Source organism: Phlebotomus papatasi, chromosome 1 (assembly GCF_024763615.1).
Source record: "Phlebotomus papatasi isolate M1 chromosome 1, Ppap_2.1, whole genome shotgun sequence".
NCBI classification, from domain to species: domain Eukaryota; kingdom Metazoa; phylum Arthropoda; class Insecta; order Diptera; family Psychodidae; genus Phlebotomus; species Phlebotomus papatasi.
The window spans coordinates 2546862-2561964 of record NC_077222.1 but is presented as its reverse complement, the minus strand read 5'-3'; the positions used below and the strand labels follow the sequence as shown (position 1 = coordinate 2561964).

At 31.9% G+C, this 15103-nt stretch overlaps 2 protein-coding genes across 2 annotated transcripts in view; one reads left to right on the top strand and one right to left on the bottom strand.

Annotated features, from left to right (window-relative positions):
• Window positions 1–1884: 1884 nt before the first annotated feature.
• On the bottom strand, window positions 1885–14228 carry LOC129798467 (carbonic anhydrase 3-like). Its single transcript, XM_055841618.1, has 4 exons — window positions 14154–14228; window positions 13775–13841; window positions 5500–5573; window positions 1885–2707 (listed from the first exon to the last, which is right to left on the bottom strand). The coding sequence occupies exons 1-4, from the start codon at window positions 14226–14228 to the stop codon at window positions 1925–1927; spliced, it is 999 nt and encodes a 332-aa protein (XP_055697593.1). The 3' UTR covers window positions 1885–1924.
• Window positions 13853–15103, top strand: part of LOC129799918 (cadherin-89D) — a 37708-nt gene continuing 36457 nt past the window's right edge. Inside the window, exon 1 of the mRNA XM_055844214.1 lies at window positions 13853–14293. Within this exon, the coding sequence (XP_055700189.1) occupies window positions 14227–14293 (67 nt within the window). The 5' untranslated portion in view covers window positions 13853–14226. The remainder of the gene's footprint in view (window positions 14294–15103) is intronic.

The window sequence follows — 15103 nt, the reverse complement described above, 5'->3', positions numbered from 1 at the left end:
CATCAAAAGAGAAGATTTAAACCGGATTTCGTCAAAAATTTGTGAAAATGATAATCTTTCTTTTTTAGTAAAAATCCTCTTGACAAACTCTTAATAAGAATCAATTGGCCTACCAATTTAAAAACTCATTTTTTCTGTATTAATCTTTTTCATTTTAACAAAAAAATTTAACAAACCAGAGACAAACTTTTTCTTTCAAAGTTTGTAATAAATTTTCCTTGATTGAACTTGTGATTTTGACGACAATGGATTTTATTTCTAAAAGGATTATCAATTTAGTCACTTAATTATTTTTTTGCAATATTTCGAAAATCAATTATGGGAGACCGGGGCAGTTTAGCCAGCAAATGAAAATTTTCTTTGGTTTTAATTTGTGAATAACATGGTTGCATTTAGAAGCAGCCAAAATCCCGAAAGCCATGATCCTGAAAGCCAAAATTTCGAAAGCAAAAAGTTCCGAATGTTCAAAATCCTGAAAGGGATGAATTCATATGGAGGATATTGTGTAGAATAATTTCCCAAGACACAAAAAAATTCCCTTTGCCTCCAGAAAGCGTTTGTGCAAACATGGGAGTAGCTATGATACTTTTAAGAATTCGGGATTTTGGCTTTCGGGATTTTGACTCTCGGAATTTTGGATTTCGGGATTTTGACTGGAACCCGTTTGCATCATATTGTTAAGGGGTTATGTGGATCGCGTTCTAAGAAAAAACAGCATATTTCCTTGACATCTTTTAATGACATTTTATGACATTTAAATGAACTATATTTTCTGAAATTTTCATATCAAACTTTTCAAAATTGAGCCGTTGGGATCTGATTTTTGGAGACAGTTTTTGAAAGATCACGTAGTTTCGGTGAACAAGATCACTTAGATCGCTTAAATCCATTCTACCAAAAATCCAAATTTCATTTCAAAAAAAATCTACCGTTCGAATATGAGTTTAACTCATCAGCTAATAGGAAATATTCAGTTTTTTTTTTATTTCTGATAAATACACTATAAGAAGTCTAGTTCACGAAAAAGCTTGATTTTTTTCAAAATAAGTTTCCGTAAATCAGGTCCCAACGCTTGAATTTTGAAGATTTTCAAATGAAAATTTTAGACAATATTGTTTAAATATTGTACTTTTATAGGCTTAAGAACTTAAATTTAAATAATTTTTTATGTATAAAAAAAAATTAGAGAAAATTTGGTGTTTTCCAGTCTTTTTGACCCACGTAACCCCTTAAATATTTCAATGAATAGGGAAGGAGTTAATTACTCTGAATAAATCAGGGGCACATCAAGCATAATAAAGAGTGAAGCTATTTTTCACTTTTCCTTCTAAAATTTTTTGAGATATTGCACCGTGACTTAAACAAATTTGCTCGTAGTTCTTGTATTATTTCGGCGAACATTATGAAATATGTATTTTTAGATAGCTTTTAATGCACGATTTCGAAATATATCAGACTGATAAGTCAATTCTCTTTAGGAAAAAACTAGCCAATAGTCTTCAGCGTCTCTATGCAAAAACGTATGTAAAAATGAAACGTCGAGAGGCCCCTGGAATAAATAGTAGCTTGCTTAATTTTCCTTCCTAAGGAAAATTATAATACCACACTGCCTAATTTTTCCCCGGACTCCCCTAATTGAATTCGCTTTAGAAATTAATTTTTAGTATTCTATTCAAATTTATCATCCATTCCCAAAAGCGTAAAAAATAGTATAATAAACAATGTCTTCAGATACGGCCCCCTTGATTGCGAAAGACCCCAAAGAACTTTGTGAGAAACTTTTGTCAGTTTTGACCCATTTTTGTATCTTCTTCATCATAAATATTCACCATAAAGGCAGTGTTTTGTTGACTTAACAAGGTAAAAGAAGACAATATTCTTGGTATAATTAAAATTTATTTAGCTCTATGATCTTAACAATTCCCTAAAAATTAACAAAACAATCTCGACCATTTGTTGGCTGAAGGGGACGAACATTGTTCTCAATGAAGCCCTCATTGCCTTCTATCCGCTGAAACAGCAACATCGCTTTTCGTGAGATCTTAATTGGTATAAGATTAATTATCCAACGGATCCGTTCGCGACATGGAGGTGTTGTTAGACTTCCCATATAAGTGACAAAATTCCTATTAAACCTATTAACATTGAGAAATTGATCCAATGTGAATAAATGTTCTAAGTAATTAATAGATATTCTGGATCCTCTTCTTCGAACATGTGGTAGAAGTTGGAGGAAGTGATACCTCTCGCCAAAGAGGAATTTCTTCTGGAACATTTGTGCCAGCACAAGAACTCCATCGGGAAAATTCATTGCTTGAGCGAGATTGTCGTATCTAGCATTGTAGCAGACTACATGCATTTCCATTGTAAATCTAAATCCGTAGATGGCATGTTCTGTTCCCCCAAAGTGTCCATTGGTCCAGTGAAAGTGCACTTCATGGGGAATGTACTCGTCAGTGCCGAGTGGACCTCCTGCTATCCTTGGCACTTGACCAGCAGCCCAATGGAAAACGTATCTTACTGTATGACCGTCATTTATCAATTCTATTGACTGTGGTGGAGCATAGGCATTTGTGAATATTAAATTAGTTACTCCGCTGTTGAGTCTGGTGCAATCCAGAGGTCTCAAGTCAATCGGACTCTGAGACAGTCCTCCACAATCCGGGAATCTTTCCCGCCATCTATCTGCGTTTGTGTATGAAAATTCCTAACAAGAAATAAGCCTGATTAGTTCTTTATGCTTCTCAAAATTGTTAATTTGCTAGGGGGAAGTGGGGCACCTTTGAATATGGGGCAGCTTTGAAATTGGGATTTTTTCACCCATTTTTAAATAAAATTTAGCATTCTTATGATATAATTTAGCCGCAGAAACAAATTGAGATCATTAACATTTCCGCCTACAATGATAAGTGAAATTTTCTTTAAAAAGGTATTTTTTATTTAAAAAAATTATTCCCAGAGGTCTTAAGAGACGATCACATGGACCGTCAACGGGCCCATATAGACTGGCTGATACTCGAGAATATTTAATCTGTAAAATTTGGCAAAAAAGATTTATTCTACACTGTAATACACTTAGAGCTGAGGATCAACAATTAGTGATCCTTTGCATAAATTTCTTTTACCTAATCTTTATTGCCAAATTGTACAAGATAAATATAAATATTCACGAGAATCAGCATAAGTCTTTTTGGGCCCTTAAATAATAAAAGCCTGTTCAATTAGAAATAAAACAAGTATTTTTGGAGTGCCAAAAAGTGGTACTGAAGGGGCGGAAAGTTATAAGTAATTGTGGTAGAATTAGAAAAAAGATGAAATATTTGTTAAACAATTTGTGAAAAAAAATCTTAGATTACATTACATTACCGTAAATAAATTATTGAAGGATAAACTTTATAGGGTATTTGTAGGGGAAGTGAGGGATGCTTCGAACGCGCGAGCCTTCGAACAATTCGAGTTTTCTCTTTGTTTGAAAAGTGCTACTTCCTCATTTCTTAGGCATTAGATAGATAATCATAAACCTCATCTTCTCTGCAAAAATAGGCAGCCTAGCCCTTCTTTCCTAGGATCTACAATCACAAATGCAAAAATGGCCTAAAATTGGAAATTATGATGACTCACATTTCGTGTGATTTCTCACAGTTAAATTGATTTTCAGAAATAATCACTTACACCAATAGATGAAGGGTTAATTTGGGTTGATATTTACGTAATATTTGTTGCATCGGAGGAAAATTATTTTCCGAGTGGCGAAAAAATCCTATATACTACACTGCGTATTGGTTCAACCACTGAAAGTGTTATGGTTCGTCAACTCATCAGGTAACTCCAGCAGCTTAAAATCACAACATAACCTCAAAGAGGAAAACAAAGGAAAAGGAAGATGAAGAAAAGACAGCTGATAAATTTTTAGGGTTGTCACATTTGAAATTTTCACATTTCAGTCGATTTTTCGACATAAATTTGCAAGAAAAACAGTGCTTCAGAAAAATTAGAAGAAAACTGTTTTACAAAAAGCGTGCGAACCATCCCTCACTTCCCCTACAAACGGAATCTAAAATATTCCTCTAACTGTCTAATTCTACTCCTGAGTTTCTTAGTAGGGAAGACTGAAGCAAAAAATCATAAAACGTATATTTTATTTTTTTACAAGCTACCCGAGCGCCCCAGAAATTTCTTCTACAATTTTGTGAAAGTAATTTTCCCCTATATAGCAAGGAAATCCATATATCGAGCCTTTTTCTGAAAGGTATTTTTGTGACCATTCTCAAAATTGCTGGGGCAAATAATACCAGGCATGGGATATTATCACATTTTGCTTCTCTTTATTACGGACTTTCGTAAATCTAAAAAAAGTGCCTAAGATGACATATTTTCATAGGAAATTTATTCTTCTACACCTTTATAAAACACCGTTTTCTCTATATGAACAAGAAAAGCGCTTTTCAAGCTATTTTAGAAAAAAAGCACACACAAGAGACTTCAAACCGTTTGAACAATGCATTTCGCCGTAAGACATCAGAAATTACTTCGGTTTTTCTTACTTTTTGCTCCATACCTTCTGTTACTTTTTACCCCAAGTGGTCGTTTTTAATAAAAGGATTTCTGGAGAAATTATTTTTTGTAAAATTCCAAAATAGATAGTGGCTTCGTATTCAAAGAATTCAAATAATTTAGGGAATAATCACCAGTGCATCAATTTTGAAAAATAAGAAGGTAATAATCGATATCTTCTGTAAGGAAAATACTTCAAAAATAATTTTTATTTTCTGAATTCCATGTTCGAATTTTAAGAAACTTACGACATTGAATAAGGTGTATATAAGCTGTCTATGTCTATGGAAAAAAAATTTAAGCCGCTATCTTTGCTATCTTGGAGGATATTGAATTTTGAAATATACGATTTGTGACTTTTTGGCCCAGTCTCCCCTACTCTCCTCTGAAAAAACGTTTATGTTCACGGTTGCTAAAAATTTGTCAAAAGGATCTTCTTCTGATGATTTGACAAATTTGCAACAAATATTATGACCAATGCACAATAACTTTTGTTTGTAAACATATTTTCAAAATCTTCTGTGAGAGTGAGCGAGAAAACTAGATCTACATTTCATTCACTCTCACTGAAATGTCAAAAACATGTTTACAAAACAAAAGTTATTGTGCGTTGGGCATTACAGAGTTTTTTTTCAAAATAAAGAATTTAACCATTTTCTTTTACATTTTATAATCCTTAAATATTCCTTATTTATACCCAACATAATACATATTACTCCCAGTCTGTGATAAATTATTACAGACATAAAATTACCATTAATTAATTTCACTTTGGTCTTACCAGTGATTTTAATTACTTTCTTTAAAAATTTACGTGTAGAATCATGTTCAATTTACAATTTAGAAAGTGTTTTTTTTGTGGTTTTTAAAAATATATCAAAATAATTTAAAATAATTTATTACGAATTTCTTAAAGTTCCTTGATCTCTCAAGTATATTACTTACATTTCCATCCTCTTGATTTTGTCTGGCGAATCGATCTGATGTTGAATTATTTGACAGTTGAATGGTCACAATCACTTGGGTGAAAAGAAACAAGAGAGAAAAGTTAATCGACATTTTCCTCCCAAGAAATTTCGCTAAATAGTGCCCAAATTCATGTGCAACATTTCTTTTATACGGATTTTTATTAGAACTTTCTCCCTCCTCAACATTATACCATACATAATACCACATATACTTTATGCAGTGAAAAAATTTTAAAACAATAATTTTTCAAATTTATTGGTTTTTATACAATTTAACATATCTTTTGTTGAGTGTCTTGAATAGAATGAAGATTTATAAAAAGCTGAAGATGAGGTAAAAAAGGGAAATTTTTGAAAATCGACAGTCATATGTTTAGTGAAACTTAAAGGTATTTAGAACAAGTTGAACAAAAAAAATTAGGAGATCCTTTTATCATATTTCGTGTCATATAAATTCAACAGACATGTGTTTGATTTGAAGGTATTGTGTCAAATGAAAAATTGAATAGTGCTGAAGCAGAGAAATTTCTATAGAAAAGAATTAATCAATTTTTGTTTAATCATGAATACCATGCCGAATGTTGTTGGTTTTCTTTTATTAAAGCGCTTCAAAAGCACAACAAAACTGCGACAATCGCAAGACCATCGTTGAATGAAGCATAATGCTCTTTGAGGTACATGAGAAAAAGCTAAAAATTTCCAAATTTTTCTCGCAATTGAAATCTATAACAGATTTTCTTGCCCAGAGATGGTAAAGTCCAGTAGAGAAAAAAGTAAAAGTATCAATTTATCTCACTGTGCCCAAGAAATATTGAGAAAGACAGTGCTGATAAGCCTAGATGAGCTTATTGGAAGTGAGATTCTTAATGGGTGCTATCTCTCAGGATCCCGGTCAAAATCCCGAGAACCAAAATCCTGGAAGCCAAAATCCCGAACGCTAAAATCCCAAAAGTCAAAATCTCGAATAGGTCAAAATCCCGGAAACCAAAATTCCGATTTCTTAAAAGTATCATAGCTACTTCCAAGATTGAACCCGCGCTTGCTGGAGGCAAAGGGAAATTTACTGCGTCTTGTCTTGGGAAATTATTCTATACATTATTCTTCACATAATTTCCCAAGATGCAGTATTTTAAACATTCGGGATTTTGGTTTTCGGAATTTTGGTTTCGGGATTTTGGCTGCCTCAAATTTTAATAGGTTCTGGAATCTTTGAATCCTTGGAAACACAAGAAATATCCCTTTTTCCCAAAGGACAAACATAAAAACTTCCCAAAACATAGAAAATTTCCCTTTGCCCCAAAGAACGAAACTAAAAACTTCCCAAAACACAGAAAATTTCCCTTTGCCCCGACAGGCAATATTGATAAATTCCCAAAACACAGAAAATTTCCCTTTGCCCCAAAGGACGAACCTAAAAACTTCCCAAAACACAGAAAATTTCCCTTTTCCCCAAAGGACGAAATTAAAAACTTCCCAAAATACTGCAAATTTCCCTTTGCCCCGACAGGCGATACTGATGAAACTTCCCAAAACACAGAAAATTTCCCTTTTCCCCAAAGAACGAAACAAAAAACTTCCCAAAACACAGAAAATTTCCCTTTTCCCCAAAGGACGAAACTAAAAACTTCCCAAAACACAGAAAATTTTCCTTTTTCCCAAAGGACGAAACTAAAAACTTCCCAAAACACAGAAAATTTCCCTTTGCCCCAAAGAACGAAACTAAAAACTTCCCAAAACACAGAAAATTTCCCTTTGCCCCAAAGGACGAAACTAAAAACTTCCCAAAACACAGAAAATTTCCCTTTTCCTCAAAAGACGAAACTAGAAACATCCTAAAACACGGAAAATTTCCCTTTTCCCCAAACGGCGAAACTAAAAGCTTCCCAAGACACAGAAAATTTACCTTTGTCCCAACGGACGAAACTAAAAACACAGAAAATTTCCCTTTTTCCCAAAGGACGAAACTAAAAACTTCCCAAAACACAGAAAATTTCCCTTTGCCCCAAAGAACGAAACTAAAAACTTCCCAAAACACAGAAAATTTCCCTTTGCCCCAAAGGACGAAACTAAAAACTTCCCAAAACACAGAAAATTTCCCTTTTCCTCAAAAGACGAAACTAGAAACATCCTAAAACACAGAAAATTTCCCTTTTCCCCAAAGGACGAAACTAAATACTTCCAAAAACACAGAAAATTTCCCTTTTCCCCAAAGGACGAAACTAAAAACTTCCCAAAACACAGAAAAAATCCCTTTTCACCAAAGGACGAAACTAAAAACTTCCCAAAACACAGAAAATTTCCCTTTTCCTCAAAAGACGAAACTAGAAACATCCTAAAACACAGAAAATTTCCCTTTTCCCCAAAGGACGAAACTAAATACTTCCAAAAACACAGAAAATTTCCCTTTTCCCCAAAGGACGAAACTAAAAACTTCCCAAAACACAGAAAAAATCCCTTTTCACCAAAGGACGAAACTAAAAACTTCCCAAAACACGGAAAAATTCCCTTTGTCCCAAAGGACGTACCTAAAAAATTTTCCAAACATACAGTAAATTTCCCTTTGTCCCAAAGGACGAAACTAAAAACTTAAAAAAAACACCGATGTATTTTCATTATTTTATTTTATAAAATATACTTGTGTAAAATATATGAAAGATACGATTTCCAAAACACAAAGATTACCGAAGACAAGGATTCCAAAGACAAACTGGGAAAGATAAAATGAAAAAAACAAAGATTCCGTAAACTGCTTTAAAAGCTAGTCCTAAGTCTCAATTTCTTGAATAAATTAGGTCAGATTCATTAAAAGAATACGGGAAATATATGAAGTGTCTGAAGGCGGAGTATATGCGAGATCTGAAAGATTTCCCCTATTTTTTTATTAAAAGAAAAAACATTTTTAACTTATGAACATTTCATGTTATTATGTAACTTCTCTTTGCTCTAAAAAAAATATTTAGTGTTTTTCAAGACCTTTCATTTTTGGTCAGAATAATAAAATTCTTTCAATTAGAACCTGAGATATTATATCTTATATTCGTAAACTTGGTCCCTTAATGTCTAAAAAAATCTCCATATCAGGTTTCGGAGAGAAATTCTGTCAAAAAACGATATTACCGCCACCTGTTGCAAATTTTTGAACAAGATCTTAGGAAAGTGCTTATCAAAGACCCACCAAACGAAAAAAGAATTAGATCTAAGTGTCAATTAGGCAGTTGTAAGGGACACTTTAGCAGAGTTTAAGCCCGATCTGCGGACAATAAATCTTTTGAGAACTGCAATATATGAGATCAATAAGAATCTCACCTAATACAACTGATCTGTGACATACTGTTGAATAACGATGCGCTTCATTTCTTTTCACACTGCGTGATGAACTAATGCAAAAACTAATCACATATCAATTCATTTCAAATATTCACACACTGTACCAAATATTTTTTGAAGGAAAAAAATTACCATGGCGCGTTTCTTTGCGCAAGTGACTTAAAAATCTCAAATTTCTCTGGGTCTACCGTTAAACGAGATATTTGGCCACAGAAGATGGATTCGTGCATTGCAAATAGCTCGATGATAAATCCTAAAAGAAGACATCTACTATATATCGGTAAATAAATGTGTCTAAGTTGGTGAACTTGATGATAAACTGGTAAAACGGCAAATTGGAAATTAAGAAAGGGAAGTCAAACTAGTTACTCCAGCATCTTATTCATCGTTAACATTAAAAGAAACGTTTAATATGTTGCAGAGTGATTATTCATTCAATGAAAGTGGTAGATAGTTTTGTGAAAATCTGAAAAATTCACTGACGGAATTTTTCTAATAAACGTAGTATTAATTTCAATTAAAATACTCAAATTTAATTTACATTCTTAAAATTATTTTCTTTGCAACATAATGACTCAATATTTGCTATTTTGCTTTGATATTTTATTTTATTTAAATATTTCCACTTATCCTAATGATATCTCTTTTAAATTTCTCTGAAATAAAATGCAATCAAAGAAATAAATATAGATTTGTGAGTGAGAATTTTCAAATAAATCTTTGAATAAGAGGTCAATGTTTATATATAGTCAAGGGGGAGATAAATATTATGGTAGGAAGTGATCTTACAGCTCATTAACTTATTGGAAGTAAGTGAAAGAGCTAGAAAGTGAAACAAAAGCCATTTTTTAAAATAAAATAAAAATTTTGGAATTCTCTTTCAAAATAGAATATAGAAAAACTTAATAAAAACTATATTTAAAGTGGAAAAATTAATAGGTAACGTAACATTAGTTCTTTTTACATTTACAAGATTTTTGTTTATTTTGAAAAAGTTCAAAGTAAGTTGAATGCTTAAATTGGGAATCTTGAACAACAAAATTTCCTCAAATTGTATGATACTGTTCCCATTCTCGCTGCGTCTGTTCCTATTTTCGCCGCGAGATTGTTCCCAATTCATTACCCGAATTTTCCGCAGCTTTACGTTTTGTAAACTTACTCAGAAAATAGAACTTCTTATCTACAAGATGAACGCAGGACACCAATGTCCTTTCCGGAAGCGTCAGTGAGAAGGTATCAATTCAAAGTGAAACTCCTCAGTTCTCCAAAGCTTTCGGCGTATTGTGCGCCTGCATTAGTGGCTACAGAGAAAAATTTTTTATTGCATATTTGGAATAGTATAATGAGGAGATATGTAATACAGAATTCTGAAATTTTTATCTTTTTTAATTATGTAAACTGTTTAAAAGGATTGAAGTAAAATAGTTGAAAACTTCTCGATATTTTTGTGAGAAAAATTAATTACAGGAATTTTCCTAAATGTCCAAAATGCAGCTTGAATATCGCAAACGTTCTTTTTTATAAACGTGTGAATCTCTATAAAAAAAAACGCACATTAATAACAAGTAACTTAGTAGTAGTATAAATATATTTTAAAATAATAATTTGCCAAATTATTAGCTAAACAAATATAGAAGAATCAATTGCAAATTTGTATAAAATCAAAATAATTTTTATTTAATTTCTTCTTAGTTTTAGTAATATAATTCAAAAGAGCCGACTCTCGTTGATTTCATATTACATTATAAAATTATTATTTATGATCACAAATAAAATTTTATGTGGTTTATTGAGGTTTTTGTAACTTAATAGATCATAAAACTATTAAAAATATACGATCACGAATTGCTTTTCCAAGATTGATATTGCAATAAAGTAAGGCAATCTTCTTATTTACAGCTAAAGTTTGATTCTTCAGTAGGGGAAAGCGCTCTACCTTCGAACGCTGTATTCTTCGCACATCACTTTTTTTAATGTGTTATAAATGAGTTTGGCCCATTATAATATTATATTTTAATAGCTAGTCCCAGGTCTCAAATTTTCAGAAAAGAGCTATGGGTGCAATCCATAAGGAACATAGAGAAAAAATTGAATTGTCCGAAACTTGAGTCGTCCGAAAGTAGCGCGCTTTCCCCTATTATCTTGTCTAAAAAGTAAATGGAACTTTACTTCCACAAAAATGTCATTGATTCTCGAAGACTTAAAACTCAATTTCGAATTTTCATACGAGATTAGGGAAACTTGTGAAATATCACATTCAGAAGTTGCTAAAAGAATTACTCCGTGATAACTAAGGGAATTTGTAATAGACAAAAATATTATGATCGTGTTTGACTTGTTTTACCTTATAACAAAGTGAAAACTAACACCCGAAAGAGTTCGAAATTCGAACAGGAAGTACTTCCACTACCACGCGGATTAACCGAAAAGTGATAATGACTTCTCCTTTTTTTCCTTTTGAATCCGATCTTCGAATTTTGTAAGCTCTAGTTGCGATTGAAGCAAATCTGGGGCAAAATATGACAAGCATAAATTTAATCTCTTTTGTGATAAAAGAGTGTGTTAAGAAAAAAGCAAATTTCTCTTAAAGATAGGAAAAATGGTCTACGACAAAATTGTAGGAGAATAAATTTTCTATTAAATTATGTTTACTCATAGTACTTAAAAGAGATCACAAAGCGTCCCAGATTTACTGAGTTCTCGAACTCACGATATAGGGATCTTCATGAATTATATTTTTACCATAAATTTTGCGTCCATGGCGATTAACTATCTATTTAAACTGTTTTGTAAATTACACTAAAATCACCGCAAAATTGACAATTGTTAATAAATTGGATTCTTTTCGAAAATGTGGTTTTAAAAAATAAACATCTTTAATTTAATTCTATTTAATTAAGTTCTGAACTAATTCTGAAGTATACTTATACATTTAACCTTCAAAAATATTGTGTTGGAAACTTTTTCGAAATATTCATTTAGGCTACCTCTAAAACATATCCAAAGTTTTCGTGTTCGAAATAAACCCAAAAAAAATTTTGTTAATAGCGGTTAATATTAACTTATAAGGGAGAACACCGATGACCGAAAGTCGATATTAAGTAGCGTTTAACCTCTAGTCCGGCAATAAACTTTCAGGCAAATAAAAATAAAATATTAAAAAATAAATCAATTATAAGCACTCTACCGATTCATTACCGATTAAAACCAATGCAGACGGATTGAAAATTTCGAGACCTTTCCAAAAAATCCAGATTTAAGCAAATCTTTTGAAAAATTAGCTCTTCAGAATGGTTAAACTTTGATTTTCGAAAATCTTATGACGAAAATTTTTCGATCAAAGATGTGTATGAACGAAATGTTTTATATTAGGGTCGCCTAAGACCGGTTATTCATATCTCTCACTGTTCAAGCACCAGTTAGGTAATAAATTCTAAATAAGCGGATTTTTTATACTGCTTTATTTTTGGTTTCAAGCAGTAGGGGAAAGTGCTCTCCCTTCGCACGTTCATGCCTTCGAACAATTTTCGAACAAATTTCTTTTATTTTTCGTAAGAGATTTACACTAAATTATCATGGACTTATCAACAATTTATAAGCCAACTAATATTTAATAGAAATGTGTAAGTCTTTTAGGAAAACGAAACGAAAATTCATATTATTCGAAGGCATAAACGTTCGAAGGGAGAGTACTTTCCCCTACTTTAACCCTTTAACGACGAGACAGTTTTCGCGGACCGAAAATCAGCAATAAAAATGAAACCGATAATACACAATCAGTTAAAGGTCTTACATCTAGCCTTGGAAAATCCAGCAGAGTCTGATTCGGTGTATTTTTTACATCTATGAGCGATAGGAACAAAAATAGCCCAAAAATTTAAGTAATTTTTCTGAAAATACCAATGAATGATAATTTTCACTTTAATGAAAAATATTATGTTTGAGTATTGTAGTTTCTTTTTCCAAAACGGTTTCGCATAAAAAAAATTGGAAGTATAAAAAATAATTAAAATTAATTTTCATTATGACAATTTAAAAATTCGCCATTTTTAAGCTTAAAAATTTACTATTTAGCAAATAGCTAGAGACTTGCAAAAAAATATCCTAGATTTCTTCAACCTTCTCCTTTGCAATTACGTATACAAACATAAGAAAAAACCTTTAGTCAGGAAAAATTATTTTCTTTATGGGACACCGGTGTTCCAATCGTCCTTAAAGGGTTAAAAAATTACCGCATGTAACGTTTATCGTGGGGGTGAATTCTAAGATGTGTGAGTTTTTCACATGAGAAATTCATAGCTTTTAAATCGTCTTTTGCAAGTTTTTCGCAAAGCTTTCAGGAAAAGTATCATGTAAAACAGCTACAGCATATAAGAGTTCACTTCACATGATAGTGTTTACTTAAGCTTTACAAAACTTTTACTAAAGATGATCTCAGTTCCGTTAATATACAAATTTAACTTCTTGAAAAGGACACAAAAAGCACATTTCCATATGTGATAGAGGAAAACGATCTTCGAGAAGATTGAAGATCCTTTAGTATTTTACAGGAATGTGTTAATTTAGAGAGCTCTCTAGTAAAAGAATACTCGTATTTTCACAATTTTCCTCAGCCAGGTTCCCCTATTCTTAAATCAAATTATTAATAGCCTAATTATGGCCTTTTCTTAAAGATTCTCAATTGAATAATTATTAGATATCTCTAGAGTTTACTAAAAAAAATCACCTATATCTTTTTAAAATTGAACTATACATAACAACAAATTCAAGTTATAAACCTAATAGATAAAGTTAGTGTTTAGTTAAAATGAGCTGAAAGATGAAAAATTGTTGGATATGGGAATATGAGAATATTGAATAGATTATGTACATAGAGAGAAAGAAAAGAAAAGGAGGAGTGGAGGAAAGAATGGAGCAACAAGTACCTGTATTTGGCTCTGGCAGCTTTACCACGGTTTTGAATTCGCGAGCAACGTTGTTGATGGTCGAGTTCTGTTACTTTCAGTTGCTGTTCATCTTTCAAACGTTCAACACGCACCTTCAGTCCGCGGGATTTCTTCTTAGTTCAAAGATCTCAGCACTTCTTCTCACGAAAATCCTCAATTCTTTTTTTGTGAATCTAATGATGTTTGCTGAAAATTCTGGAAAAAATGCGGAAAGTTAATTAAGAAAATTGTGCAAAATAGAAAATGTTGAAAGTGAATGGTAGAAAAAATTGAAAAAAATATGTGTAATATGTGATTACTTAAAAAAAAAAGAAAATTCTTGAAGAGAATGTGTGTGCAATATCTAAGCCAAATGGACTTGAGTTGAATTTGTGAGAAGAATTTCATTCGCAAAAATAGGATTCTCAAGATAGTGGAATAAATCAGGAATCATGGATATCAAATGGATTATTTTATATCTCTTGTGGATTCTACTGCACCAAGCTGTTATGAGAGAAGGTACAGCAGTTGAAAGAGCTTTTGGAAAATTAAAATTGATTAAAGTGAAATTTTTGTGGGATGTGTGGGATTTAATCCTTGAGTAAAAGTACTAGTCTATAGCAAAATTCAGAAATTTCTCTGTATTCACTATCGAAATCACATCATCAGCAAAAGTTTGGTGGGATATATTAAGAAAAAAATAATAAATCTTCTATCATAATTCAATTTGACACACTAGTCGGGCAGAAAATCGAAAGTTTGCCGAAAGCTACAAATATCATTTTGGTTGAATTTTCACTTCAAAAGATATCTTAATAATTTATGCATTCGCATTATGCTGAGCACCATAGTTTAGAAAAACCCTCTGAAAAAACACAGTGTTTTTCGAAAAATCCCATTAATAGTCTAAATGACTCTATAAACCAATAACCAGCAATCAATCAACGTGTTTAAGTTCTTCAATTGCCTCCAAATAAGCTCTTGAAAACAATTTGCAAGGGAATGCTAAGTACAGGACAAAAGTTGAGACTAGAGTGCTTCAATTATATTTGATGTATGCCTATTTTTCACTCGATAAAACACACCAATATTAAAGCTTTATTTATATTGAGATTTTCTTTATTGGCCATTTATTAAATTGAAATTACACGAAAATCAAATTAAGCAGAAAGTAGAAAGAAGACACATGTGGACAAGGGGCTAATAACTTAGTCATTTCTTGCTGCATAAATTGGTTATTTTTTTGTAATTACTGTTTAAAATTTTCAGCATTATTCATTATGAACTACTTTTATGTTGATTTTATGTGTCAAATGATGTTTGCTTACC

Coding starts and splice junctions, on each gene's coding strand:
- LOC129798467 (XM_055841618.1), bottom strand. CDS start 14,228: ATGATTCCTGATTTATTCCACTATCTTGAGAATCCTATTTTTGCGAAT. Junction 13,842..14,153: donor TTCTCACAAATTCAACTCAA/GTCCATTTGGCT, acceptor TGAAAGTAACAG/AACTCGACCATCAACAACGT. Junction 5,574..13,774: donor GCTGCCAGAGCCAAATACAG/GTACTTGTTGCT, acceptor TTTTCACCCAAG/TGATTGTGACCATTCAACTG.